The 27014-nt window shown below is 40.7% G+C and overlaps 1 protein-coding gene across 1 annotated transcript in view; it reads right to left on the bottom strand.

Moving 5' to 3' along the window:
- STK39 (serine/threonine kinase 39) overlaps nt 1–23886 on the bottom strand; it is a 101756-nt gene extending 77870 nt beyond the window's left edge. Inside the window, exons 1-2 of the mRNA XM_055719375.1 lie at nt 23634–23886; nt 1388–1500 (exon numbers count right to left, since the gene is read on the bottom strand). Of these exons, the coding sequence (XP_055575350.1) occupies nt 1388–1500; nt 23634–23754 (234 nt within the window). The 5' untranslated portion in view covers nt 23755–23886. The remainder of the gene's footprint in view (nt 1–1387; nt 1501–23633) is intronic.
- Between the last annotated feature and the right edge of the window lie 3128 nt (nt 23887–27014).

Raw genomic sequence — 27014 nt, 5'->3', positions numbered from 1 at the left:
TCTAGATCACCTGAATATCTCTTCCAGGTTTTTGGCAGTTTTGTCTGGTTTTATTTGTTGTAACTTTTTAACTCTTCATTCCCATTATTAGATCAAATTCTAATCAAAACAGATCATATTTTGACATTTTTATATTACAATTATTAGTATTTTAAAGATATTTATGGACTGTAAACGTTAATACATTATGCACAGCATCTCACCTTGGGCTGTTCTCTTTCTAAACACAGTTCAGAATTTGAGTTTTTAGTTGACAGAAGTCTTACTACCTTAGAGGTAGCTTCCACTACCACAATCCTCTTTTAAAAACCACAACAACATCCCACACAAGCTGTTACATAAAGTGAAGGTGAATGCCATCAATCACCAGGGGAAGAGCATTTTGGGTCCTCCACTGTAATAAAGCCATTTTATCTGAAGAAACTGGATGGACCATACCCTCTGTATCAAATTCAAGATATCTTTTGCACTGGCAATTCCCTGCTGAGGAGATCATTTCCTTCAGAGGCAGGAATTTCTGCATTAGAAAAAGCCCACAGTCTCTAGGCAGTAGTATAACCTGTGGAACAGAAGAGAGTGTTCTCACTTTTAGAATGGTTTTGCGTCCTTCAACTCTTGTTATGCTGCCTATATATAAATATGCATTAGTCTTGTAAGCACCTGACTAGGAGCATTAGAAAGCAACAGGTTTTGGTTTTTTAAGAGTTCTTTGTGACTTTGTCTGGATTGCCATAACTAGTGCAGAGGAAAAACTCTTGCAGTCCCTTTTACAAAGGGCCTCTTACAGGTCCCTTCCTCCTCTGATCCGTGACCCAAACAAACAGCATTCCTCAAATGGCTTGTTATGGCCTAGTGGATAAATGTGTTATTAGCTTTAACAAGAGTTTCCTTGTGTAGATGGCAGAGTAGCCATTCCTGCGTTGCCCCTCAAAAGTTACCATTACAAAATGATCCAACAACTAGATTTTGCCGTGTTTTGGTGCTTTAGACATTTTAAGGAGACCTACTACATTTTACCTTTATACTTTTAATCAGTGTTTAACCAAAGGAAAATGTATCCTTCCTCGGTATTCAGAAAAGACTGATAACCAGACAGTAATCTCTTCAAAATTGAGTCTTCAGAAAGCAAGGGGGTAAGCATCTTCCCACAGTTCTCAACTGCTGGTTATCCCAAGATTCAACTTTGCACTTCTTGTTTTTGTGACATTAGAAAATATACATTAGTAAAATATATTTTTAGGGGAAGGGCATACTTTCAGTTAACTTTCAAATCTTCTTCTGACTATTATCCTCATAAAAGTCTACCCTCACTTTTTCGACCAAGCAAAAACCAAAATCAAAATAGAAGATAGTCTCCATGTAATATGTTCCCCTCTGATTTACTTACAAGTAATTCATCCATACTGGTTTGGCATTTTTCTAAGTTGATCCTCTTTATTGCTACACGTTCTTGCCTGGGTTTGCATAGCGCTGCCTGGACAACAGCTGTAGCACCACTACCTGAAAAAAGGCAGAAAAGCAACACAGTCAATATAACAGGAGTTTAAACAACTGAACAACGTAAGAAACCCACACCAATAAAGAACTTAAAATCCTGCTGTTTATCCTCTTTCAGTGCTTTCCCCACACGCATACCCTTCCACCAGCAAGACAGTTTGAACACTTCTCAAATGGGGAAGAAGAAATACCTCAAAGCTTCTGTTCCATACTCCACAACAAATTCCCAAGCTGACAACTTTAAAACTGTGTACTCATTTATCAAGTCACACTCACCACCTCAATGCACTTCATAGTTTGGGAACCATTACACTTGTTGCACTTATTTGGACACATCTGTTTTAATCAAGAACACTACTTGCACAGTTAACACAATTTAAAATGTTACATGGAGAGGCAGGCAGTGTGTGCTTTATCAAATATTATTCCTTTCTGCTCTTTCAGGTCAGTCCCTATTTAGCCAGGGTTTTGTTCCCACTATGCAATGAACAGAAAAGTATCAATAGAGTTGTACATGCTAAATCATCTGCAGTTTCACCTGTGCTCCTGTTCATTCATCATGATTACAGTAACATCCTACATAAAGCACGACGATTTTTGTGAAGTGTGCAGAAAGTACAAGTATTACACCAACAGTAAGAAGCATGTCACTGAATGGCCCATCAGAGAAAGTCAGTCATGCTTACTTCACACGCAAATCACATACAGTCATACAACTACACTGATAACAAAGCTTGGTGGAATTGAACAAATTTTGGGGAAAGCATCAGAATAATTTTCTTTAGTATGCTTTATTTGCAAACAGCTGGAGTAAAAGGTCTTGTTGCTTCTTTTATCAAGCACCCACTAGCTTTGCCCCATTGGGTATTGCCTCACTAAATTAATAAAACTGTGGCAAGTAGCTTTCAGAAATAGTTTTGCCTGGGTTGCACATCTTGCCGCCACATCAAATACAGTAGTATGTGCTTCCTCAAAGTAATTACATCATGCTCATTCATGCAGAAACATAAAACCCCCTGACAAATAGCTCCCACCTGTAATTCTAAATATTTTAATTATGGATTTCTGGTAAGTCACGAATATATATTGGCCTGCTCATACACTGTGTTCTATTTATGCTCTATAATTGGCATGTCCTAGATGAATACAAATTGGGAACAAAAAGCGTTTTGTTGTCAAGCTCTACAAACATGGATTCAGTTACCAGCCGACTTAAGAACAATTGAGAGCTTTTCCCACTGCACATCTGAAAACAGCACCGAGGATACCTCATGACTGAAAGTTATTGTCTGTGTTTTAACTGCTATTTGCTTAGCTATTTTCATGTATTGTTTGTTCACATGATGTTTTCACTCAAATCACAAAGCTTTTTAACTCAGCATATGAATTTCATTGTAAAATTCTGAGCTCATCTTAAAAAAAAAAAAAGTCTCCGCAAGACTAACTAGTCATGTTTTTACAGGATGTGGTCACAGACAAATATTGACATGTCCTGTTCTGTCTGCTTACAGAAGAAAGCCTTTAAAAATTCTAATAACATAAGTAATAAGAGAGTTAAGGAATTAAGAGATATTTTAAAAATTAAGTAAGACAACCCAAGGAAGGAACCACCAAGTCAGTACAGTTCAGCTCAAGTAAGACTCATCTCCATCACTTTAATGAAGTTCTCATTCAGCAGACATCAAGACACAAATCCTATTGTTACTTTGGCTACACAACTGTAGGTTAAAGCAGGGAGAAGAAACCAAACTTTTAGCTATTACAGATACAGGAACAAAGACCAAGATTTTCTTTGATGTATCTTTTTTATCTGTGTCAGTAGTTTTATCTACTTGTAGCAAACAATCAGATCTTCACTTTCAAAACAGATACATATACAAAGGCCACATAAAGGACAAACAAAAAAATTATTCGGCCAACGCCAGGATGAAATCCTGACTGCTTCCTCAAGCTAAAGTAACAGTAAGTAACACTTCAAAACATTTTGGAAAAATTAGATTACAAAAAAAGGCCTGTCACATCCCTGAGACCACCCCACTATATCAGTTGTTTAAGTTAAACCCAAACCAAAGACTATGAGCTTAATACTATTTACAAACTCTTGCTTGCAACATTAATCCTGAGCTATCCTTGTGCACAAGTTGAAGATTTGTTCTTCTGCCTACTGAAAGAGGACAAGACGCAAGATTTTAGGACATAAAAAATGGAGTTTGAAGTTTATTTATATGAAAAGCCTTTCAGCGCGTTTCCCTGTGTTTTCTCCCCAGACATGACTTGCAATGAGGTATTCTTCTACCACAAGAATACGAAACGCTGAATACACAAAAAGTTTTCTATGTTTACAATAAAGCGAATCTGCTAGGTGGTTTCTTTCTTCTGCCTTCAGAATCCTCTCCACAATACAGTATTTTGATAGTAAAGGCAATCAGCGCAGCCTCATTCTCAGTGGCACCTACATACAAAACCCATTTGAAAAAGCAGTTTCAAGTACTGAAGCAGGAGCCAGGTATTTAGTGGCTATATGCCTCCTTCCTCTTAAAAAATGTTCCACTCTCCTCCTCTGGCTCACAAAGCCAACAAGGGATAAAGATCAGGAAAACCTGTGGCTTTGCCATCTGGTCAGAAGACTCCTTTTGTGACAATAAAGAGATGCCCTTCTGTAGTCCACCAAACAAGCAGAAGTGTGAAGTGTTCCAGAGGAGTAGCTGTTACAAACCAGACTGTGCAGGTAAGCACTTCAGTTGAGAGGTAACAGACTACACGAGTAATGCACTATCATACAGTGAATCAAGTATGTCAGAGACAACCACTTCGCGTAACAAATTAGGGTCCCAGAAAATGTTTGCATAGAGTAGATTAGTCAACCATTTCTTGTCAGAAGGCATGACTTCTTCAGGTATGCTGAGCCTTACGAGTCTTCCAAAACCATTACAGCAGAGAACATACTAACTGCGCTACAACCAAAGCACAGATGGGCTTTAGCATCCAGGCTCTAGAAAACTGATCTAGTATAACGAAAGCTCAGGTTGGACAAACCATAAAGCTTTTACATCCAGCTGTCTCCCGCAGAAGAATAAAACAAAGGATTACCAGTGGTCAGACTCGATAAAACAGCTTTCTAAGAACAATGGCGGGTTTCCACTACTGGAAAAGTCAGTCTCCTGCTACAGACAAGTTCTCTTTGCCAATTTCAAAAGTTACCAGTGAAATAATGCAATTTCAGTCCACATCAAGATGCCTACTACTCCCTTTTCACAATAGGCAACAAGTCAGTTTCATCTTGTCCTCACATCTTTGCTGCCATTCTTCTCTCTAAGTGTAATCATGCCCTTACAACCAACCAGTTCCTTCATGCTATGAACCATGCACTCCCTACCATCGCGCACTTGGTGCAGCAGAGCCATTAGAATTTCTTTTAACTATTCGGGTTCATGCAATAGAAACTTTCTCAAGAGCTACTACATATGGCCACACTTCACTACTTCTGAAAAGATATAACCTAAAAGCAGTTTTCTGCATTCCACTTTGCACATGCTTCACAGCAAGCATATGAAAACCCCAAAAGCACAAATACTCATCCAGGATTTAAGCTGATCTGAGTAATTTCCTTCAAGTTGTTACATAAAGGGGGGGGGGGGCCTCCTTATTTTGTTTTTAATCTAACCCTTGCTGAACCTGTCTCCAGCTGGCAAAGAGTAGGATCTTTGAAAAAGTGTGAACAAAACCTGACCTTAACATTTTAGTTTTATCTACCCTCCACTAGTCAAGTCTCAAAAAGACAGCGAGGTGAGATGGCTGGACCATATCACTTGCACATCACACATGAACACATACGTCTTCATAGAAGCATGTGACACTTCATTTATTCTCTGTTATGTATGAAAACCTGACATCTTCCACTCATTCATCACCGTGCAGTAACTCTATTCAAAACAGATCTAGAACAATTCCTTTCAATTTTCTTCTTCTCCTCAAGTACAAAAATCAGTAACTTCATTACCCCACAATGATTTACCAAGTCTTTTTTCAGTAGCTCACTGTTACTCTACAGCACTCCAAAACTCTTAAATATTTTTGCATTCATTAGGTCCCTTCAGACACCTTACCCAAAGGCATCATCCCCAATGCCATGGTGGTTCTACCTAATCTCTGAAGAGAAGGATGTAATCTGTTGGTAACGGTAAATTTTCTTGTTGAATAGGTATCCAAAGGGTTAGACAGCAGTCATAATTAGGGAACACTAAATACCTTATCTCAAAATCCATACAGTTTTTTACATACCAACCTATAGCACCTGTGGCTTTATAAATCTCCTCTGCTCTCCCAACATATAGAAACTTCCCATTAAATGCAGCTGATTAGTGCATACAAATTCTAAGTTAGCCTCAAATCCAAGACCAAATTGTAACTGTCTGTAAAAGAAGGCAGTACTGAATAAAAATTATAAAAATAGATGAAGTACCTATAAAAGTATTTTTATTTAATCTCTCAGACAGTCCAGTTCTGCAGAAGAGTCCCCTAGGTAATTCTTAAATGCAGCTCATACGCAGTGTAAAAGCAGGATTCCTTTTGCATAGAGCAGAATGCATTTGTGCACACAAACCTTGCCTGCACAAATGCAATCTAGCTTAGGTTTCCACTCATAAAAAAAAGCAGGGGGTTATGTAACATACAAAGCATCTGTGCTGACATACAAGTTCTGAAAGCTATGTTGTATATGTTGTATATTGCATGGAATATTGTGTAGCATATTTCCAGCATTACTACATGTGTCCTATTAACTGATCAGTACTTCAACACATTCTATGGCAGCATTGTGCAAAACTACTCTCTTCAGCCCTGCAAGAATCAATTGTGCTGGTGGCAAAGCAATACTTTTGGTTAAGAAAGAGAAAACAAAGAACCTTTCTTTGTTTCTAGCTTTTACCCCGCAATACTTAGTGGGAGAACTCATATTACTTCCGTTGATTAAAAAGAAGTTATAAATCAGCTCATTAAAGCTCATTTAGACCACCAAACTCTAAACCTTTCTGAAATGTAACTTCTTTACAGAAATCTGTCTTCACATGACATAAATGCTTATGTTCTTAAGAATTTCACAATAATCACATAAATACTATTTATTAACAATCCCTTCCTACTTTGTGTTCTTACTTCATGCCCGGATCACATTTCTCCACTTATAACTCACTTGGGATAACAGTTTGTTTATCCTAGCCATTAAGCTTATGACATAATTCACTTGAAATAATAAGTGCTCTATGAAATCTGTGCCCATACATAGAACTGCTACTTCTACATTTTCATCATTCAACAATTAATCTCATTAATTCTTCACAGAACTATACAAAAGTGAGTTTGTGTAAGCTACTCTCCCACAAAAAGGTAAATACAACCATTGAGTAACCCAGTGATTCTGTAGCTGTAAAGGTGATGTTTTTAAATGTCCAGCTGCAGAACAAAGTTTCTGAAATCTAGCTTATCCTATACTACTTTTCAAAAGCACATTGCATAAATAATCCAGAAAAAAAAACCTCCAAAGATGATAAAGGTCTACCAATACTTCTGTCATCCAACTGAAGTCTTAGAGAAATAGTCCAAATGTCCACGTCAAAATTATTATTCATTACAGAGAATGCAAGAGAATTTGTGTGCAAGCATTGAGCTAACCTGTACTAAGGCTAAGATATAGCAAGCCTGAGCATTGACTAAACATATTCTCCAAAGCAGGGGGGTCAGGGGGAGGGGGGAGGATTCACAGTCACCAATAAAACCCCACATACAAGAAAAACAGGGGCAGATGGGAATGACTAAGCTTTTGGAACTATACTCTTTATTTCCTACCACCCTCACTCAAACAGTAAAAGGACCAGTTCTATCAGATGTTTTAGCTAGAAAAATTATAGGATGTATCTTGTGGTTTGCTATGCAGTACTATGCCGCAACTCCCTGTCAAGTCTGCAGAACAGAATAAAGAAATTCTTCTGCCAAAAGCACGAGAACATAAATCTACTTTCTTGAACACAGAGGCTCCTAGCATCAGAGTAGAGCAAATAACTATCAATCACTAATTATTCAGGAAATAAGACAAATCAATACTGTACAAGAAAGTGGAGAACCTATACTGATGATCTGGAAGACATAAGTCTTCCTTCCCTCCACCAGTGAGCCCAGACACACTGTATTGCAGGAACTCATCTGAAATGTCTGTCTGAAGAACAATCAGCTATTACCACCAATCATGGTTAAAAGAATTTTAAAAGAGCTCTACTCTGACTGACAAAGGCATTAAAGAAATCTGTGCCTAGAAAATTAAACCATATATATGGAGATTAGACACAGGTTTATTTAACAGTGACTGTGTTCAACTTTGAAATAAAGTATCAGCCTAAGTGGTGGCTTTTCCTAAGTGGTGGCTTTTTGCTTTCGGACACTTTCTTGGTAAGGAGACTTCTGCCTAGGGCCATACAGAGCTCAGCATTTGTCAGCTTGGTGCAATGCCATCAACACACCAAGATCAGCCTGGGAAGTCCAAGGATGACCATTAACCATGTTTGAGGCAGTCAAGTAAACCTGGCAATAAGCACACAGTTTGCAAAGGAAGGAAAGAAAAGCAGAGACCATGCCAGCTACCTCCTTCCACCTCACGACTGCCCCCTCCCTCTGTTCCCATCCCAGTTCTCCCAACAAAGACTGACAAGTGCTGATATTAAACCCCAGCCTGAGAGATTCTTTTTTCTTTGTCAGAGAGGCTTTATTTAGTGAACTCTATTGAAACAAGTAAAATAAATGAACCACTAAAAATATAGCCAGTGTTTGTTAAGCATATAGGAGAAACAATAACTTCTAGGTGGATCAAGATCACGCCTTCTTTTGAAGCTCAGTAGAAATAAAGCCATGCCTCACCAGCAGAGAAATACATCCTATTACCCCACCATACACTTAAGGCACATACTGCACAGTCTTGGCTTTGAAGCTACATAATAAGACAGTCAGTACTCCACCTCCCTTACCAGTTTTCCAATCCAATATACTATACTTACTGCAGAATATGGTTTTACTCTCCTGTGTTATTGTGATTAGTATTTAAAGTGACAACAACACAGCAGGAGACAGAAACCCACCTGACAGCCCTGCATTTCAACACTGGAAAACTTTGAGTCCTATCAATCACAAAAGGTACATAAAAACATGAATTTGCCCTTTTTTTAAGAAGGTACCCACAAGGAATTCAAGTCTTTTGGGTAAGTTAAGGTACTAATGAAGTTAAGGACCAACTTTTAGAAATGCATCAGAAACAGACAGCAACCACAATGCTTCTCCTTTTGCCTGTCTTTGAATAGCAAGCTGCACATACTCCAAACACACCTCGGTACTTGACACTACAAGAAAGGTGTAGATGTGTTGCCAAGGAAAGTGGAATGATGCCAAATATCCAGGCAGTTTAATGCCCATCTGTGTGTGTCAGCACCAAAACTATCTTTTAACTAAATATTACATGGCCTTAAGTCCTCTTCATCCTAGTCGTGGAGCTCACAAGGAGCCTGGTACACTTCCAGATCTAGTATGAGAGCATCTTCCTATTCATTAGCAACCCACAACAAAGAAACATCAGCACCACAGCAGGTAAGGAAAACCTAAACAAAAGCAGCCCACTTTCAACAGGTGTTATCTTCTCCCTGACTTGTCATTTAAAATAGATGAGCCGTCTAAATAAAGAAGTTGAAAGGGAATGATAGCAACTCAAATTAGACTGTCTAGGCAAACCGCGTATTATAAACACTACCCAAGATTAAATTCCTTTTGCTCTGTTCCACATCTCAAATATCTTCATAATAACTGTTATTTATAAGTGAAAAGTGTTTATATATAAAAAAAATAATCTACAGTCACCACCATTTCAGAATTTGCAATCATCAGAACTGGACTTTGCCTTGTGGAGGTTTCAGGGTAAGACTGGTGTGCCCAGTACGCCCTGCTCCCAACCCCTTGTAATGTGGCCAGCATAGCTAACACCATTTTCTAAGGCAAGCAGCCGTTCTCTGTGACTGAGTGGCCACATAGTCACTCCCTTTCCCCCTATTCTCAGGCCCTCAAGGTTCTGTGAACCAAGTAGACAAACGAAACATTTCTTTTTCGCCTCCCTACTGACCTCAAGATTCCTGGGCATCAGGGCAATTACTCCCTTCCTTACCAGCCTTGAATGTCCCAGTCACCCAGTCAACCCAGTGGTGGTGATGACCCCATCAGAGAAGAGGGAAGCATAACAGCACACAGAGCACTGTCCATAAAAATCAAGCAGTTACAAGTCCTGAGTGGTGAACTTGGACCAGAGCTATTGCTGGACAGTGACACCTGTGACCCCCAGTGGTCAGGGATGCCTCCACCACCATCTGCTTCCTCCAAGGACTCAGTGACTTGTACATGTTCACATGGTTTTCCAGTCTAGATTATGATTCTTATATTGATACAGCAAACTAAGATTTGACCCAATCTGCAGAGGGTCCAGGTAATTATAAATAATACGTTCAGTTGTATTATAAATTCTGTATTACTTAGGTGATTAGAAATCATAAGTCAGGATCTAGGTCATTAGAAATCATAAGTTAAGACATATTATAAATTCTGTATTACACTACTTACAAATGTAGTAAACTGGTTCTGCTTGTGGAAATCCTGAGCCATTTTAATTCTAAGTTCTGTGCTCCTGGGGCAGAGGAAGAGCATGAGGAGCCCACCCCGGCCCCCGCAGAGGAAGAAGCAGCAGAGACAAGGTGTGATGGACCACAACCCTCCTTCCCCACCCACCTGTGCTGCTGGGGGGAGGAGGTAAAGACCTTAGGAGTGAAGCTCAGCCTGGGAAAAAAGCATTGGGGAGAAGGTGTTTTTAAGTTTTGGGTTTATTTCTCATTATCCTACTCTGACTTGAATGGCAATAGGGAAATTAGTTTAACTTAAGTCAAGTCTGTTTTGCCCATGACAGTAATTGCCGAGCGATCTCCCTGTCCACAAGCTTTTTGTCATATTTTCTCTCCCCTGTCCAGTTGAGGAGGGGAGTGCTAGAGCAGCTTTGGTGGGCACCTGGTATCCAGCCAAGGTCAACCCACCACACATTGTTAAAAAGAAAAAAATTAAACAAGCCATTATGTGTAAAAGTAAAGTAAACCGTACTCTGTTTCTATATAAATTTTACTACAATTACAAAAGTTGCAGAACAGGAATTGGGAATTCAATGTCACCAAGTAACAGCATGCATCTGGTCAGAAAGCAAAGACGCTGCTTAGCTGTACTCACCTTACAAACACTTAAAACGCCTCCACTTTCATATCAGTATATAAAGGTAACTTGTGAATTCACCAAACTTACGGTCTAGATGTATGCCATTGAACAATGAGTACCATTACACATAACAGTCCATTACTTAAAAAGATTTAAAGGAATACTTTTCTTTGGCCATGATGAAAAATAAACAAATCTATTCGAGTTCAGCACCTAGGAGGAAAAAAAGGGAATATCTACTCTATTAGGTTGTCATTAGGATAAATTATGTAAAAGAATATGCTGGCAGGAGCATGGATCATCTTTAAAGGTTCTCTGACAAAACAAAGAACTGATCCACTGTTAATAATGCCACATATGTAAGAGGTATTACCTGTTAAACTAGCTCACAAGACAGAAAAGGGGGGAAAAAAGCTCTGAGGTATCTGAGCCCTTCTGCAGTTAACATTAGTTTTGTAATCAGATCGGCACTGTATTCCTGCAAAATGAAAAGGTATCTAACTGCACTCAAAGTGCAAATTTGTCAGGGAAGAAGAAACAGAAAAAGTAGCAGCCAGAGAACTTGCAGCAGGCTTTTTCACCCACGCTTCCACTGCTCTTTCAGCATGGTTGGCAGCACAGCTGTACTGCACAGCCACCTGCCCGGCACGCTGCAGGCAGGCATCAGCTCCAGTTGTACAATCACGTTGGGGCCATCGTGTGATTAGGAGAAATGTGGATGTACCATACTCGACATGAATGAATCCAACAAATCCTCATTCATTCTGCATTTTCCCAACAAAAGACATGAAAAGGAGCTGAAGCAAAGGATAAGACTTGGTTTAAGGATTTATTACAAACACTGAAATACTTTTGTCCACCATATTATTATCCATTCATCCTCACAATGTAGATCAGATTTTCAGGTAATAATATAAAACTCTTATTTTTGATTTCTTTTTAGTTAAATTACAGTTCTGCCAAAAACTTGCAATCAAATTCACAGAACAAAAAGCCATACAAAAGGACACCTGTGTAAAACAGACACGGTTTCTTGCCGTTTTAATATGCTATAGTTAGATGAAAGACTACATCCATGACCTAATAGGTCTCACTTTTTTTTTTTAAACTTCAAACTTTTTCTCATCATTCATATACTGTTACACAGTAAAAAAAAGAAAAAGTTGAAGTATGTGTAAGAGGTCTTGTCAGTTTCTGTTTTTACAGGGTTTGATAAAACTAGGTGAATTTTGCTCACATTTTGGGACAATAATAGATTTGTTCTTACCAGCTTAATTCAAAAGTGTGGTTTTTACATCACTGCTTACAATGTACTTTAAAATGCCCTTTTTCTTTAAATCACAGGCTTCAAAATATCTGTTATCAAAAAGAAAAAGCAAAATCTCCAGGGATTTTGCAGAAGAGGGAGTTTCTACAAGAAATCTGATAGATTCTGCTCTATCTAATTAGCTCCCCAGAAAGCATACCAGCAGGGGTATTTCATTTTTCCTTCATTTATCTGAAGCAGCATAAACACTTCATTCAGACATATGTACCATAAAAAACAGCTTTTCTTTCTATGTTCATTTGAAAAAAAAAACCTAAAATAAACTTCCTTATCATTCAGTCAGCTGCAAAACAGAAAAACATTAGGTAATAAATCTCTATTTAAACCAAAGAACTTATCTAGAAAAAAGGGAAAGCTGACATCATTCTTCCCTTAAAAACTTTGTATCCAAATCTGTGGTTTCAAAGGTCTTGACTTTTACCCTAGAGTGAAGAGTCAACACAAAGAGTTTAACAGGAAAATCTTAACAGTAATACTTCAAGTATTAAAAAAACCAACAATGCAATTTAGAAATATATGTATCAAGATGTGGTTCTTACTCAAGGGCAAAGCCTCCCATCAGACACAAGAAAGATTAAAAAATTTCAACGAGTAGAAAAAAAAAAAACAAGAAATAACCAACAAAGTTAGTTATAGGGAAATTCAAAAAAGAGCACCAACTGCACTTCATACTGTTTGGTTGCCTGTACATTTGCATTTTGGTTTAGAGCAAACAGGGCAGTTCTAAAGTTAATACCTTCTGCTTGATCTTCCTCACAGAGCTTTGGTTTGCTTTGCCGAGCAACTCTCGTGCGTGCAGAATGAACTACTTTTGGCAGAACCTCAGCTGGAAGTTCTGCTCCAACAGAACATGCTCTAACCCTTGAAAGATGTAACAGTTCAAACCCATCTTTGAATATTTTCAAAAAACAAGGAAAACCAGGACAGTCCAAGAACTAGCGTATATCTTGTTTGAAGTAAAACTCCAAACCCAAATACACCATAGAGGCCTCAACATTAACTGATTCACTCCCCTTACCTGCTCCCATTTGACCAGAAACTTTATAGGTATAGACACAACCAAGATACTAACAAAATTCCAGTGCGCAACCAATTTGTAATCTACAAATAATCTCCACATCTGCCTTTCTGTTAGCAGGGGCACTTTTGTCAAAGTTGCTTCCAGAATTTAAGATGCTGTTTGAAAGAGCAAAGCCCCAACCAAGTATTTTTCTGCTGTTTCACACAAAGATACCATGAAAAATTGTTTCAAACCATGGAATCACAAACACTTAGGTTGAAAGTGTCCTCTAGAGATCCCCTAACACAACCCCCCTGCTCCAACAGGGTCAGCTAAAGCAGGTTGCCCAGCCAGGTTTTGAGTATTTCACTGACGGAGACTCCACAACCTCTCCAGGCAACTTGCTGTAGTGTTTGAACACCTTCACAGTCCAAGCTTTCTTGTGTTAAGATTGAGATGCATAATTTTTAATTTGTGTCCGCTGCCTCTTGTCCTGCCTGTGGGCACAACTAAGAAGAGTCTGGATTCCTCTTCTTCATTCCCTCCCATCATGTTTTTGTACATATTGATAAGATCCCCCTGAGCCTTCTTTTCTCCAGACTGCATAGTCCCAGCTCTCAGCCTCAAATGAAAGATGCTCTTAACCACCTCTGTGGCCACAGACATACTGAAGCTTTGCAGGCTCACACCTGAAGTACAAAGCGGAGGAAAATCTCTGTTAAGAGACTGCCTGAACAGGTTTAATCTGTCCAAGCTAAGACACGACCAGTAGGGCTAAGGTTTCTACTGTTTCCCATTTCCTTCTTATCTACCTATCCAAACCTCATTCAGCTGTCAGTTTTCAGAACACCACAAAAAAAAGCCCTAGAGTAACATACTCTGAATAGCCATCTGGAAGAAACAACTACTTTGAGCCACAGCTTGTCTATACAATAAAGATACTACCTTTTTGTATTAAGGAAGAAAAAAGTTAACATAGCAGACAATTTGAATTATATTCTACAACAGCAATAACATTTTAACATAGCAAATATAGGCACATGACACTGCCTCAGAAATAAAGCTTTTCCTTCAAAGTTCACAGACGTAAGGAAACCTCTTTCTCCAACGCTCTTCTAATACAGAAGCAGTTTCTCCTAATAAAATGCAGAATAAAAACAAAACACCTTTCCTATCATATGTTCTACTAAACCTTTAAATACTCCATTATGTTACACAGCCTGATATTTTCCCCCCTAAGATAAACTGCAAGATCTATCTTTTAGTTAAAATATTTTCATAAAAAAACCATGGATTGCAATCATTTCATTCTCCCTGTTGTTCCATCATCAATACAGAAACTGTTATTCAACATGACATCTGGAAGGCAAAACTCGCACTGGAAATGGCTCTGCATAACTACATGAGAACTTGATATCTGGTGTTTGCTGTGGGACCAAAAGTTACCTCACCAGGGTATCATCTTTACTCCACAGAACTCTGCTTAACTCCACCTTATACAAGCAGGATGAATTGAAGAATTGCTATGCTGAACCAAACTTCCTGCCTAGAAAAAAGCCATTAAAAGAGTATTACTGTTCATTTCTGAAGTAGCACTATAAACAAACACTAATGTTGATTTAGTCAGCGTATGTTATTGTTTCTCGTTTAGTTCAGAAGTAAACACTTGGAACAATTCTAGTACCATGAATGCAGTATTGCAGTATTTTCCAAGTCTTCCGGATGTCACCACGTTCTTCAGAGAATGAAGAACAGCAATCTACCAAAACAAAGGCAGTATTGCCACTGCACTGTCATGAAATCTCCGATTAATAATGCAGTGTTGAGCTACAAAGCATCTTCAGCTATTTCACCCCAACAGAACGTGCCTGCTATAATTTGAGTCCATCATGGCCACACACTACCAGTAAAAAAACCTTAATCTATTTCTTATCCTGCAACAACAGAAGAGTTGGAACAATATAAATGCTATCATATCATTAAATTTTCATCAGGTGATTCTAATCTAATTCTAATGAATCTCCTATTATTAGTCTGAAGTGGCTCAGAGACTGGAAGCACAAGACACAAACAGGAAGAAATTGTATGTTTCAACTCAGTCCCTGTAACCAAATATCTTCAAAGCAAAGAAATAAGAAGGGAAAAGCAACCTCACAACTGAATAGTGATGTTTCTGAATCTGAATATGTTTCTTCTTCTTGACTTAATAGTTTGCTATCTGTAATTATTTGTTCCTTTAAAAAAAAAAACAAAAAAACAAAACCAACTTAGACTTTCAACATTGAATTTGACATTTGAGACCTTTAAGTTCACACTACCACTGAAAGCATGACTAGGAACACAGAATATCTTCCAATTTTCAGTCTGTCTCTAGTCCTCACTTCCCTTTCAGTATGTTAGCATAACTCAGCTTAAAAGCTATGTAACATAATCATTACATCAGTCTTATAGGACATCCTCAAGTTTCACCTATATGTTACTTCTGATCAGAATACCTCAGAGGCAGTTAACATCTGCCAGAATAATTAGGCTAATAAAATTATTCAGAAATTGTTAATTGTAAATACAAAGGATTAATAGAGACAGCTAATTTATCATACTGGAGCTTCACCAAGCCATTGAGTAAAGTCACATACCTAGTCAAATACCTAGGGGCAAACGACTGGAAATATTAACTCCACCAATGCCACAAACAATACTTCAGCTAACGAATGAAGGACACTGTTCAAATTTTTCACTGAGCTTCTCTCAGGAGCAACCTGCCGGACTGTCACAGTCACCCTGGAAAATTGTGCCTAGGAGTTGTTTTAAAAACACACCACCTTCATCAGCATTGTCAGCATCTCACTGCTGCCATGGAAACTTTCTACAAAACAGTCACCAGTCAGCTGAAGTCTACCTAAATACCAGGAAGCACGCACACTTCTCCGTGAAGATTAAGCTTCTTCCCCTTAACTGCCATCCCCCAACTATATGTCTCTCCTGAAAGGTAACCAACTCTCACAAAGTAACCCTGACTTGACAGCAATTTCAGGAAAAATTAGGTTCCTTCTGCACTGTCAGGCAGATTGCTCGTTTCTCGCTGTATACTCTCTCCCTGGTTTTTCTCACTACTACATTTTCCATCCCGGGGCAGAGGGGGCACTGGGGGGGTGCAGGGGTTGTCATATCTTTTTAGTCTACTGCTCCTAGACCACCAGGCACATGTTAAATACCACAGCACAGTCTCCAGCCAAAAGCACTGTACAGGAGGAAGCAGGTGGCAGCCAGAGGAGCTGCATCTCCAGCACACAACCCTAAGGTAGGAGCCAAAGGACTGCAGCCAACCCCACAAAAGGCAGCAAGAGACAAGCATTCAACATGTACTGGTTGCTTCAGTTATGGAGTCGATCACACAACCATGTGGAACTTAACACAGTGCATATAGAAACACAAAAAGTTTTAAAGCAAATTCCTCTCTCAAGGATTTCATACCAGCTTTATTTCATTCTGACACTTCTGGATGGTAACATTCTTACACCCATAAGCTTCAACCCTTACCTATACCCAAAAACCTTCCAACTTCACAAGAAACAGTGAAATCTAGCAGAGCTGTCAGCATTTCACCCTACCAGTGCTGCAAAAGGCAAAAATAAGTAAAAGCACACCCATTTCAAAAAAGCTAATTATTTATTTACACAGGGTAAGCAGTATCAACTCCTGTCAAGTGTCATTTCCTTGGGGGGGGGGGGGGGGAGGGCAATCTCACTTTTAATTTTGGTCATCAGTAAATTTCCTACTGGTATATTTATCTTCCGAGTTCTGCAAGCAGATTGCTTCTCTGCTGCTGCTCAGCAGTATCCCAGTGACTACATCAAACCCAAGAAGTTTGAGTAACTTAACCTGACTTTTAAGGTCTGTTCTTTAAATGCTGAGAATTGTTATCATTTTTGGAAGTAAAACCAGCTTCTGTCTACTGCTGCCTTATAGTTCTAAATTATTTTGGAAGAGGGCAAGGGGGGAAAAAAAAGGGAGAGAACCAAAAGGGTCACCTAGATATTAAATATGGTCTACACATGTAGCCACTATATAGGCCACCCACACCTCCTCTGTATGAAGCATTCACTGTTTTGTCCCCTTAAGCCGATCAGAACAGATGTGGTTTTGTTTCCACTTAACCAAGAGAAGCTCTATTTGACAAGCAGGTTCTGGAAAAAAACAACTGATGTCTGACCTAAGGGAAAGTGAGGCTTGACTAAAGGGGAAAAAACAACCAAACAAAAAAACAGTAAAACAGTTCTAAATGTTGTTTCAGAGCAATACATGACCCAACCTAAAACTGCTCTCCCAGGTCTGAACTTGGCCCCTTCTGTCAAAGTACAGTGCTGGTTACAAGCAGTGGATCCAATTTGAAGAGGTGAAGCCTTGCTTAGTAAGGCTTAGTGAGAATCAAAATCATGCCATCCCTTCAAGTTTCCACAAGCTCACAAGAACTGCTCGTCTTCTAGCACTCAAGCAACTCCTGTGGAGCCAGGACTTTCAGGTCTTGGAGGATTTGGACCTTGTCTGTAGGAAGAACTTGGATGGGAGGAGAGAGGAAGTATAGGGACAGTAGGGCCAAGCATAAAGGAGGTAGGCAAGATTCCAAGAGCAGGAAAGCACAGCATACTTGCTTTAAATGATCATTACATAGCACCAGCCAACCACCTGATCTGCTGGTTACGTGCTCCTTTAGCCTTCCAGTTAGCAAATTAACTTTAAAATAAGCTTTATTGTCTTTTTTTTTTTCCCTTGGCTATTTTCATGCCATTCAGGTTCTTGTAAAACATAATTAATCTTCTTCCTGACAAGTCTGAATTCCAATTGCATGAGTTAGTTTTTTCTAAAAACTCACTTATATAACAAAGTTTGATCACTAAATCACACAAAGCCTAACCTCTCTGAAGCAATGAAAACTACAGCCTGATCTCCAATCTGGGTATTTCCAATGCAGAAAGTTTATTTTTGTTCAAAAAAAAGCCAAGACAAAGTTCCCTTCCCCAACACTATTACTATCATGTGGAGACAAGGCAAATCATTAACTACAAGCTCTGAACAGCCTCATTAGCAGCACAGCACTGCGAGTTCTACAAGGTATTTTTAAATTGCACCATGACCATCTTTACTCTAACAACTGAATTAAAGGCCACTCCTTATTAGAAAATTAAATGGGGATTTAGTATTTCTAGTTTCTTCAAATGTTTAGCTGACAGAAAATCTTGACCAATTATTCCCAAAGTGTAAAAATTTGATTTACAAAACCATAAACTCTTTCTGTCAAGCTACAGTTGTATTAAGTTATGATTAATGTTATGAAGGCTTTTTTTAATATATGCATATACAATATGCTTAGGCTATTGTATAAGTTTGTATATACTGTATATGTTACCACAAACTGCGGTAACTTCTAAGATTTATTGGTAAGGGGTAGAACTTGCTTTGGAGCAGAATTAAGGCAGGCATATCTTACTTCTTAAACAAAGCTTTAGTGTAAAGATCTTAGGTAGCACTAAGTATTACTTATCAAATTATGCAGCTCCTTATGCAAGAATTAGAGAGGTCTTAGAAATAAATCTCTGCAGGAGCAAATATCAGTTTACCATAGCTTTAGTTGCTATGGTGTGGTCTGACACTGAGCACAGTCCAACCCAATTTGCAGCATATACATAAAAACCACTAAAAAAGAAAGCTCTTCAACTGTTTTTTCCCACCAAAAAAAAAAATCCTGATTAAGCACAGGGGAAAGAAAATTTGTAAAGCATGGATGAGACACGAGCATCTGATTAAGAGAAAACACAGAACTGTAATGTTACCTCTAACTACAGAGAGGCTTTTAAAAGCAGCATATACTATGTTTACAAACTAGAACATCAGTTCCTCAGCATCATAATCAGAGACCTCTATACAAAGATCTCTGATAACAACAAATATGGGAGTCTATTCTCTGTCAGAGCTATTAGCAATGGCACTGCACACCCAGCAGAGGAGAAGGAAAAAAAAAAAGTAAACATACCATAGAAACACCAACAAAGACCCCAGAGCCATTAACACAAGAGTTGCTCAGTCTGCTTACAATAAGAACTATAAAGTCAGCAGAACAGTCTCGAATGGTAACTTGTTCTACTCAAAATCCCAACACATTTGACTTCGCAACACTGCACCTTATGAGGCAACAAACCACAAGATATTTTTGCGCAAAAAGTTAGAAAGGAAAAACCAGAGAAAAGCCTCTGTTCAGCTAAGGTAACTTTTAATGAACTGCAGCCAACACAGATAATCTATCACATGAAGTAACCCTTTATTTTCCAACTAATTCTGGCTGTTTTCTAGTCAAATTAATCTTCCAAGTCAATTGCAGCAGGAGAGATAAAAATATAATTTTATAATGAAAACTAGCACCCAGCCTAACCACAAGATAATCCATTGCTTCTCCATAACAGAATCTTTCTTCCACAATTATCAAGCTGGCTGACAAGCATTCATTAAGTTACATCCAGCAAAGCATCAACTTCAATGTAGTTTTCAAAAAATACAACGCAAAGCCACTTGTTCATACCAATTTAGGAAACCTTCTTAAAAACAAACAAAAGCAACAACAAAACCTCAAAGCAAAACACACCAAAAAACCCCAAACACCACCAACACACAAGATTTAATGCTGCTTTGCCTCATCCATGTGTAGGGCTCATTTTTGTACAAATTTGTACAAAAGTTACAAATACAATTTTGACACTTATCAATTTTCAGGTTTTTACACTGATTACCATTTAAACGTTTGTTCTGTGAAGATTTATATTGCTTCTGAGGAGGAAAAACCTCACATATGTAAGTGCCATAAATTCAGAGAAATCTATTTCACTTATTTTGTTCAGAATACTTGGTTATAAACCCAAACTGAATATGAACATCTCTCACAGTATTGCTTTCATAAGGTTTGCAGTTTTTTTAATTTAAGTTATATCCGGCTTACCAAAAAAAACCCAGCACATACATTAAAATCCACTGCACATCTTAACTTAATGCATTAGAATCATAAAAGAGATCTCCCAGGTCTTCACTAAATGAAATCTGGCTCTTCCTTAAGAGCAATTACATTTCTTATATCTCTACCTCCTCCCAGAAGCTTGCTTTCTGTCCTCCTATCCCAACCGTTTGGAATCTCCTTCTAACTTCCCAATGGGCTGGTGTATGGACAGCCTGTAACCATGTAAGACACCTGTATTAATGTAACAATTCCTTCTTAACTCTCTGCCTCATACATTTACAGATAGCAGTCCGAATGGTTTCTTCCTGCTCCGGAAAATATTTATATATAGGCATTAATAGGAAGGGCCTCTTCTTGCACGAGATCTATCAATCACGCAGCCATGCAGCAAGTCAAATAGGGAACCTGATCTGACAGAAAATTGACCTGGCAGAAGAACTAGTTCACCATCAGATCAACCGATCCTTTCAACAGCTGCCTGCCAGAGCACATTAAATGTATCATGAAACCACACACCACAAGTTTACAAAGAACTGGCTAGGCATCTCAAAAAATAAAGCAAACCTAGAATAACATCTCATAAGAACCACTCCTTAAAGCCAGCATTTTCTCTTTAACAGGCACTTGAATCTCCCAACTATCACAAAGGAAATGGACAGAAAAGGAAAACGTTGTGCAATTTGAAATCCGTATCATGTGGCCTTGGTTTTTAAAACAGCACTTGGCTAGACACAGATGAGCAGTAAGAAAAGTTCACATTCTCGCAGAGTAAGAGAGCAGAACTTCTCCAACCTGCTAAATACACAGGATGGAGACAGCTCACATGACTTACAAGGATATTCATTTTATGATCACCACCAAAACTTTTAAATGCCCCCTATAACAGGCCATTGAAGTCATTCTGCATCTGTGTTTTAGTTACAATTCGATACAAAGCCTATTCTGTTGGGAAGTGTTACGACAAACCATCCTGGTGTACCTCACCCTGTGTACCTTTCCTCCTGCAAAGCCCACAAAGATGCTTCAATATGTTGTCATTTTTCTCATTTAACTGGCAAAGGGCTGTCATACCTGAACTCACCCCTGAAGATGCTACCCAGCTCCTCAGAGAGGTAAACCATGCTTTCCAGAGGTGAACAGCACTGTTTCAGCAAGTGGTAACTACTCATGTTCACAATGCAATTAACTCTGGCATGGCCAATGCAAAGGGATCTAAACTGCTGCTAAACCAAATTCAGACTGTACCATTAACCCTTCCCTCAGATACAAAGAAGATGCTTTAAGAGCACCTCACTAGATTCATTAAAAACAACAAAATTCATCTGACATCTCCAAAATTACATCCACATATGGTCAAATGCATAGAATTTATAAGTGGTTTTGGGCCGAGGAAGTGGGATGAGGTATGCTTGTTTGGTTTTTTACTAACGAAAAAAAGGCATATTTGACTAGGCACAAGCGGTATAAAATAAATCTCAGTGAGTTTGAGAGAAAGTCATGTAAGCAACCTAAGCCTTGTGAAAATTCAACTGAAGAAAGACAAGTTCAGTGTGTCCAAGAATCCAATCCAATATAACCTGACCTCAGTTTCCTCAGGCATTCAGTTTAGTTAAAGAAATAAAATCAATATTTAATAGCATCAGTAGGTAACTAACAATATTTTCTATAGGTAAGTAATTGCTGCTCCAATTTAGCATCCGCCTATACAATGGATGTATGCTTATATATAAATATTTAGAATACATTTTACATCTCAAAAGATACAAGTTTGTAAGTGGAAAGAAGAAAGTAGAAAGGAGTTTCTAAATGAAACTCTCACCCAGGCATTCTACAGGTACTGCAACAAAAAATAACTATAATTTAAATAACTCAAATGACTCACACCTTAAACAAGGATTAATCCAACAACTTCGGGGCCTTTTTTACCTTAGAAGAGCTATTTACTCCTCAGGAAAGATACAGCTTATGCTAGTGGAACTGCTTCCACTTGGCTGATTTAGATCCATTCCCCAGACTGAGTAAGCTGAAGTCCTCTGGCCAGTACACCCACGCCCATGGCAGGGGGGGGCCTCTACCAGCAGCAGTGGCTTGACACAGAGCACCAGTCTGGTCCAAGCCAGCCACCTCCTGGGACTCAAACACCTGAACCCTCATCCCTCCTCAGTCCCTTTCCACAGCCTGGGAAGCGCAAACAGAAACACAAAGGCACCACCTGAGTCAACAGAAAACCATCCGATTTTAAGGAAGAAGTACTTTTCTCAACTGTTTTGTTTGTGCCTGTGGAAAATAAAAAGCTTAATGACAAAACTGAGTACACACAACTTGCAACCCAGATCAGGAACACGTAGTTCTGATTGTCGTCAGCCTAACAATTAGCAATTGATGTGTAATACTGAAGATAGCCAAGAGCATTAGCAGGCAAGACTCCTAGGGGTCGGTTTTTTTTCATTTAAGTGGCCTCATTCATAAAGAGTAGCAATTGCAGTCTTAGAGCTGGCCTTTGCCATCAGCAGTATTTGCTGGAGATTTAAAATGTTACATACAAATAAACACAAGTTTTCCCGAAGTAGTTCATTAGCAACAACCAACATCTAGGTCAGGAGCTGAAAAGCTTTCCATCACACATACTATTAAGAGCAGCCACCTTTTCATACAGCAAAATTCAAAATAAAGCGATCTAAATGCAGGGGTCAGAGACTGAACACATCTGATCTGCATTAGCCGGACACGTGAACAAAGCGCTGAAGCGCACTGCCAGAAGCCCCCTACCTACAGGGCCGTGGGGAGGGGGGCGGCACACGGGTGAAGCCTCATACGGCAAACCGGGACAAAAGCAGCTGGCTGGGGTGAAGCCAAGCCATAACCCGTCACCCACCCACCCACCCACCCCGTGCCACCACCGACGGGCACGGGGAGCTGGGCCGAGAGGCACAAGGAGACAGAGGCAAGATTCAACAGTGAGGGGAAAAAGAGACAAGGCTTTAAAGATACATACAAAAAGAAAATAATTTAGAGGAAGTCATCACGACAGTAGCAGATCTAGGGGTAAGATTTACCTCCCCCACAAAACCACCGGAAAAATGCAGAGTAATCTAAGCGGACGCACGCACGTATGTGCATCCACAGGCAGAAACATACAGGCACAGCGAGCGCATTGGCAAGAGTTGCCGGGGTCCCAGCGCGAACCGGCAGGGCAGGGCTCCGGCAGCAGCCACCGGCACGGTGGGTGACGATGCGGCGCAGGGCAGCAGCACCCTCCGCCGGGCCGCACCGGGCGGGGCGCGGCGGGTTCTAGAAGGAGCCGCCGCCCCCCGGGGCCGCGCCGCCCGCCCGCTGCCGGGCGGATAAAGTTTGCAGCAGCCGGCGGCGGCGCCACTGCAGTGCCGGGCGCATCCGCCGCAGTGAGCGAGCCCCAGCCTGCGGGAGGATGAGCGCCGGTAGGCCTGGAGCCGGCCGCCGCCACGGCATCCCCTGCCTCCACCCCGCCGCGCCCCCCGCCGCTCTCCCCGCTCTCCCGCTGCACTGACCGATAACCTCCTGCAGCTCGTAGGCGTCCCTGCAGATGGGCCAGCCGACAGCCGGGGCGGCGGGCGCGGGCGCTGGCTGAGGCTGCTGGACGTGGACCGGCGACTCGCCCTGCTCCGCCATGGTGCTGCCGGAGCGCCCAGGCACCCGACGACCTTCTTCAAACTTCCCTTCCAGCAACACCTTTCGGCCGCGCTCCCTCCCGCCCTCCCTGCGCAGCCGGCCGCCGGGAGGAGGCAGGGCACCGAGGGGGAGGAGGCAGAGGCGGGCGCCGCCGCCGGCCCGGCCGCTCGCCCCGCGCCGCTGAGGGGAGAGGGAGAGAGGCGGCTGGGCCCAGCGGCCCCCGGCCGGCGCCGGCGGAGCGCGGCGGTCGCCCCCCTCACGGGGCTCCGCCTGAGGGAGAAGCGCGGGCGCCCCGACAGGGCTGTCCCTGGCAGGCGGGGGGCCGGCCCCGGTAACCCTGGCGGCTCGGCGCCTTCCCCGGCGCTTCCAAACCTGCCCGCATCTCCGGCCATCTCCCTGCCCTGCCCCCCCGCGGCTCCCAGTGCGGCGAGGCCCCGCAACGGGCGGCGGCTGAGCCCGCGCAGGCCACGGCTCCGCCGGCAGAGACCCCGGGGCCCCGCCGCGGCTGAGTGCGAGGGCTGGGAAGGGGCTCGAGGGAAGCCTCACCGCACGGCAGGGGTGCTGGAAGGCACCGGTGAGGCCAGTAACACAAGCACACGGGGAGCACAGCTCTCAAGCATTCCCCTGAGAGCGCTGTTACTACCAGATTACTTGTATTTAAATTTTGAGGAGGTGAAAAAAAGGCATTTGTTTTCATCAGTGATGAGGGCTGCAGTCCTGGGAAGGCGTGAAGCTGCCACTTGACATGAGTAGCCCTTTCGGGGGAGGGTTGCAGAGCTGCACCACATCACCGGGGTGTGGACACCGCCTCAGTTCTGCCACCAAGCACTGTGCACAGCGGAGCAGTGTTCCTCTTGGCTAACCAGAACCGAATGATTTAAACAAATGCTCAAGAAAAGAATCATAAGTAAACTTCTCTACTGCTTCCCATTATAAGACACTGAAGAAAAAAAAAAAAAGGGCAACTGTGGTCAGATGAAACTCCACTGTTAATACTAGTACTGATTTTTCTTTCCACCCTCTCAGTAGCGTCAGTGTTTGTATAAATAATTAGAAGATCACTCTTTGTGCAGTCTACAGTCTCACTCCTACTTTGAATGCTTTGTATTTTAAGATTTATTGAGATATGGAGGAGTGGTAATATTTCCATAGATTTTAAAATCTTGCTTTGTACTACAACAGGAATTTAGTGTAATTAGAACTAAGAATGACAATATATGAGCAGGAAAGCTTTCAAAGTCATCACTGGTTAAAAGCAAAACTCAAATCTCGTAAATTGCTAGGAAGTATGATGAAGTGTGATTTAAACTCATGAAAAGATACACATAACCTGTTAGATACTTTATTCAGTCCTAGCTCAGTTCATGATATCTCTTTTACCAACTAAACATTTAGTGTAGTTTTAGTGAAGATGTTAATTTAATAGAAGGTTATTCCAAAAAGAAAAGCAAGTTACTTGTTTTGCTGTGTTGTTGAGAAAGCTGAGGGAAGAATAAATTCCACACCTCTGCATAACCTTTCATCAGAAGGTATATCAGCAGCTTGCAAATATGGAATCATTTGTGCACTGAACTTCCATTTTCTCACAAGCAAGTTAAGCTTAACATAGAGGCTCCTACTAGGAAAAAAACATTGCATGTTTTTGTGCTAAACTAATGATTCCTCTCAATCTTGTTTTTAGAACCTAGGTGATTAAAATATTTTTATATACACATATTAGAAATTATCTGCCACAAAACTAAAGGTCAGCAAGACTTGGAAGAGGAAGTATTAAATTGTCATTCAATATTAAGCTTAATGCCAAGACTAGACAAACTTGTTGTTAGTAGAGAAGACCTTTCTGCCAGCAATAGCATGAAAAAAAAAATGAGTAAGACAGCAAGAGCACAGGCCAGATCAATCAGCATAGAAAAATGGGTTACTCACTATTGATGGAAAACAGCCAACTTCTCCATCTGTATTCAGTTGTTGCTGGTGGTGGCAGGGGGAGGTTAGTTCCTGAGCCATGAATTTCTGTAATGCTCCTGCTATATCACTGTCTAAACTGATGTTTCATAGCTGATACCATCACAGTAATTTTTGTGCTGATTATTTTCCCACTAATCTTACAACTTTGGGATTTTCTAGAGTGTACCTGCACTCCGCAATTTGTTGAGAAGAACAGCTTTTAGAGGAAGAACTGTCCAGGATAGCAATTTTATAGACAGTGGGACCTGTGGAAAATGTTCTGTGCGTTCAGGGTACAACTCAAGAAAATATCAGAGCAGGGTGAGATAATAGAAAAGAAAGCAACAGCAGGACCTGGAAGTGGTTGGTCTGTGCCAGTAGGCCAAGCTGCCTTTGAAAAGCAGGTCTCCTGCTGAACACATACATAGAAGAGCCCCGTAGCACCGAAGGCTCTGCTGTTCAAAGCATTACAGGCAATACAGTTCTTCCACAAGACTTTTCACACACTGAAAAGATAGCAATCTGCAGATTTTAAAGATTCCAGAGAAAGAGCTAGGACTCACTTAAAATCACTGTTCTCCAAATTGAAGACAGTTCAGAACAGTCCTGCCTCAACATGGTTTGGCCTTTCTTAATGCTTGAGAACATAAGACTCCGAAAGATTGTCTGGGTCCCTGAGTCCAGTCACCAAATGATTGATTCTAAAGTGAAAAAAAGGCTTTGCATAGCAAGGCTACAATCAAAACTGACAATATTTAAAGTATTACCCTCTGCAAATAGAGAAGGGGGGGGGGGGAGTTTACAGCGAAATAATTCAGACTTCATTTCTAGGTGCACAAGGAATAGCATCCACCCAGTCCTGAATGGAAAGGCAGTAGATGCAACCTAAACAGCCATATAACCTAGCATAGACTAAACCAGAGTGAGAAGGAACTATTCCCTCTACTACCACTTCTATCTCAGAGAAACAAGTAAAACAAAACCATTTCCTCTCCCAAAAATGGCCTAATGTTGCACTTATGACCACCACATGGTGTAGCACAGCTCTCTGCAATTAGACATAAAGTTTGAAAGCCTCTAATTTGGTAGCCATGAGAGATGGCTGTGCTTTAAAAGACATCATGAGATACAAAGGCTGACACAACAGCAGCTGGTGCTGATGGGAGTGGACTAAACACTTTCAACCTCCCTTTCTCTTCTAGTGAATGTATGGTTAAATAGATAATATGCCCATTATTGTCACTGGGATGCTTGCTTTCATCACAGCTTGCAGCTTAGATTAGTTTCTGCTCACACAGAAGGCATGAGAATCT

The sequence above is a fragment of the Falco cherrug genome, chromosome 8, assembly GCF_023634085.1.
Source record: "Falco cherrug isolate bFalChe1 chromosome 8, bFalChe1.pri, whole genome shotgun sequence".
Lineage (NCBI taxonomy): Eukaryota > Metazoa > Chordata > Aves > Falconiformes > Falconidae > Falco > Falco cherrug.
The sequence above is the reverse complement of the archived record's forward strand: the minus strand, read 5'-3'. Positions and strand labels throughout refer to the sequence as shown.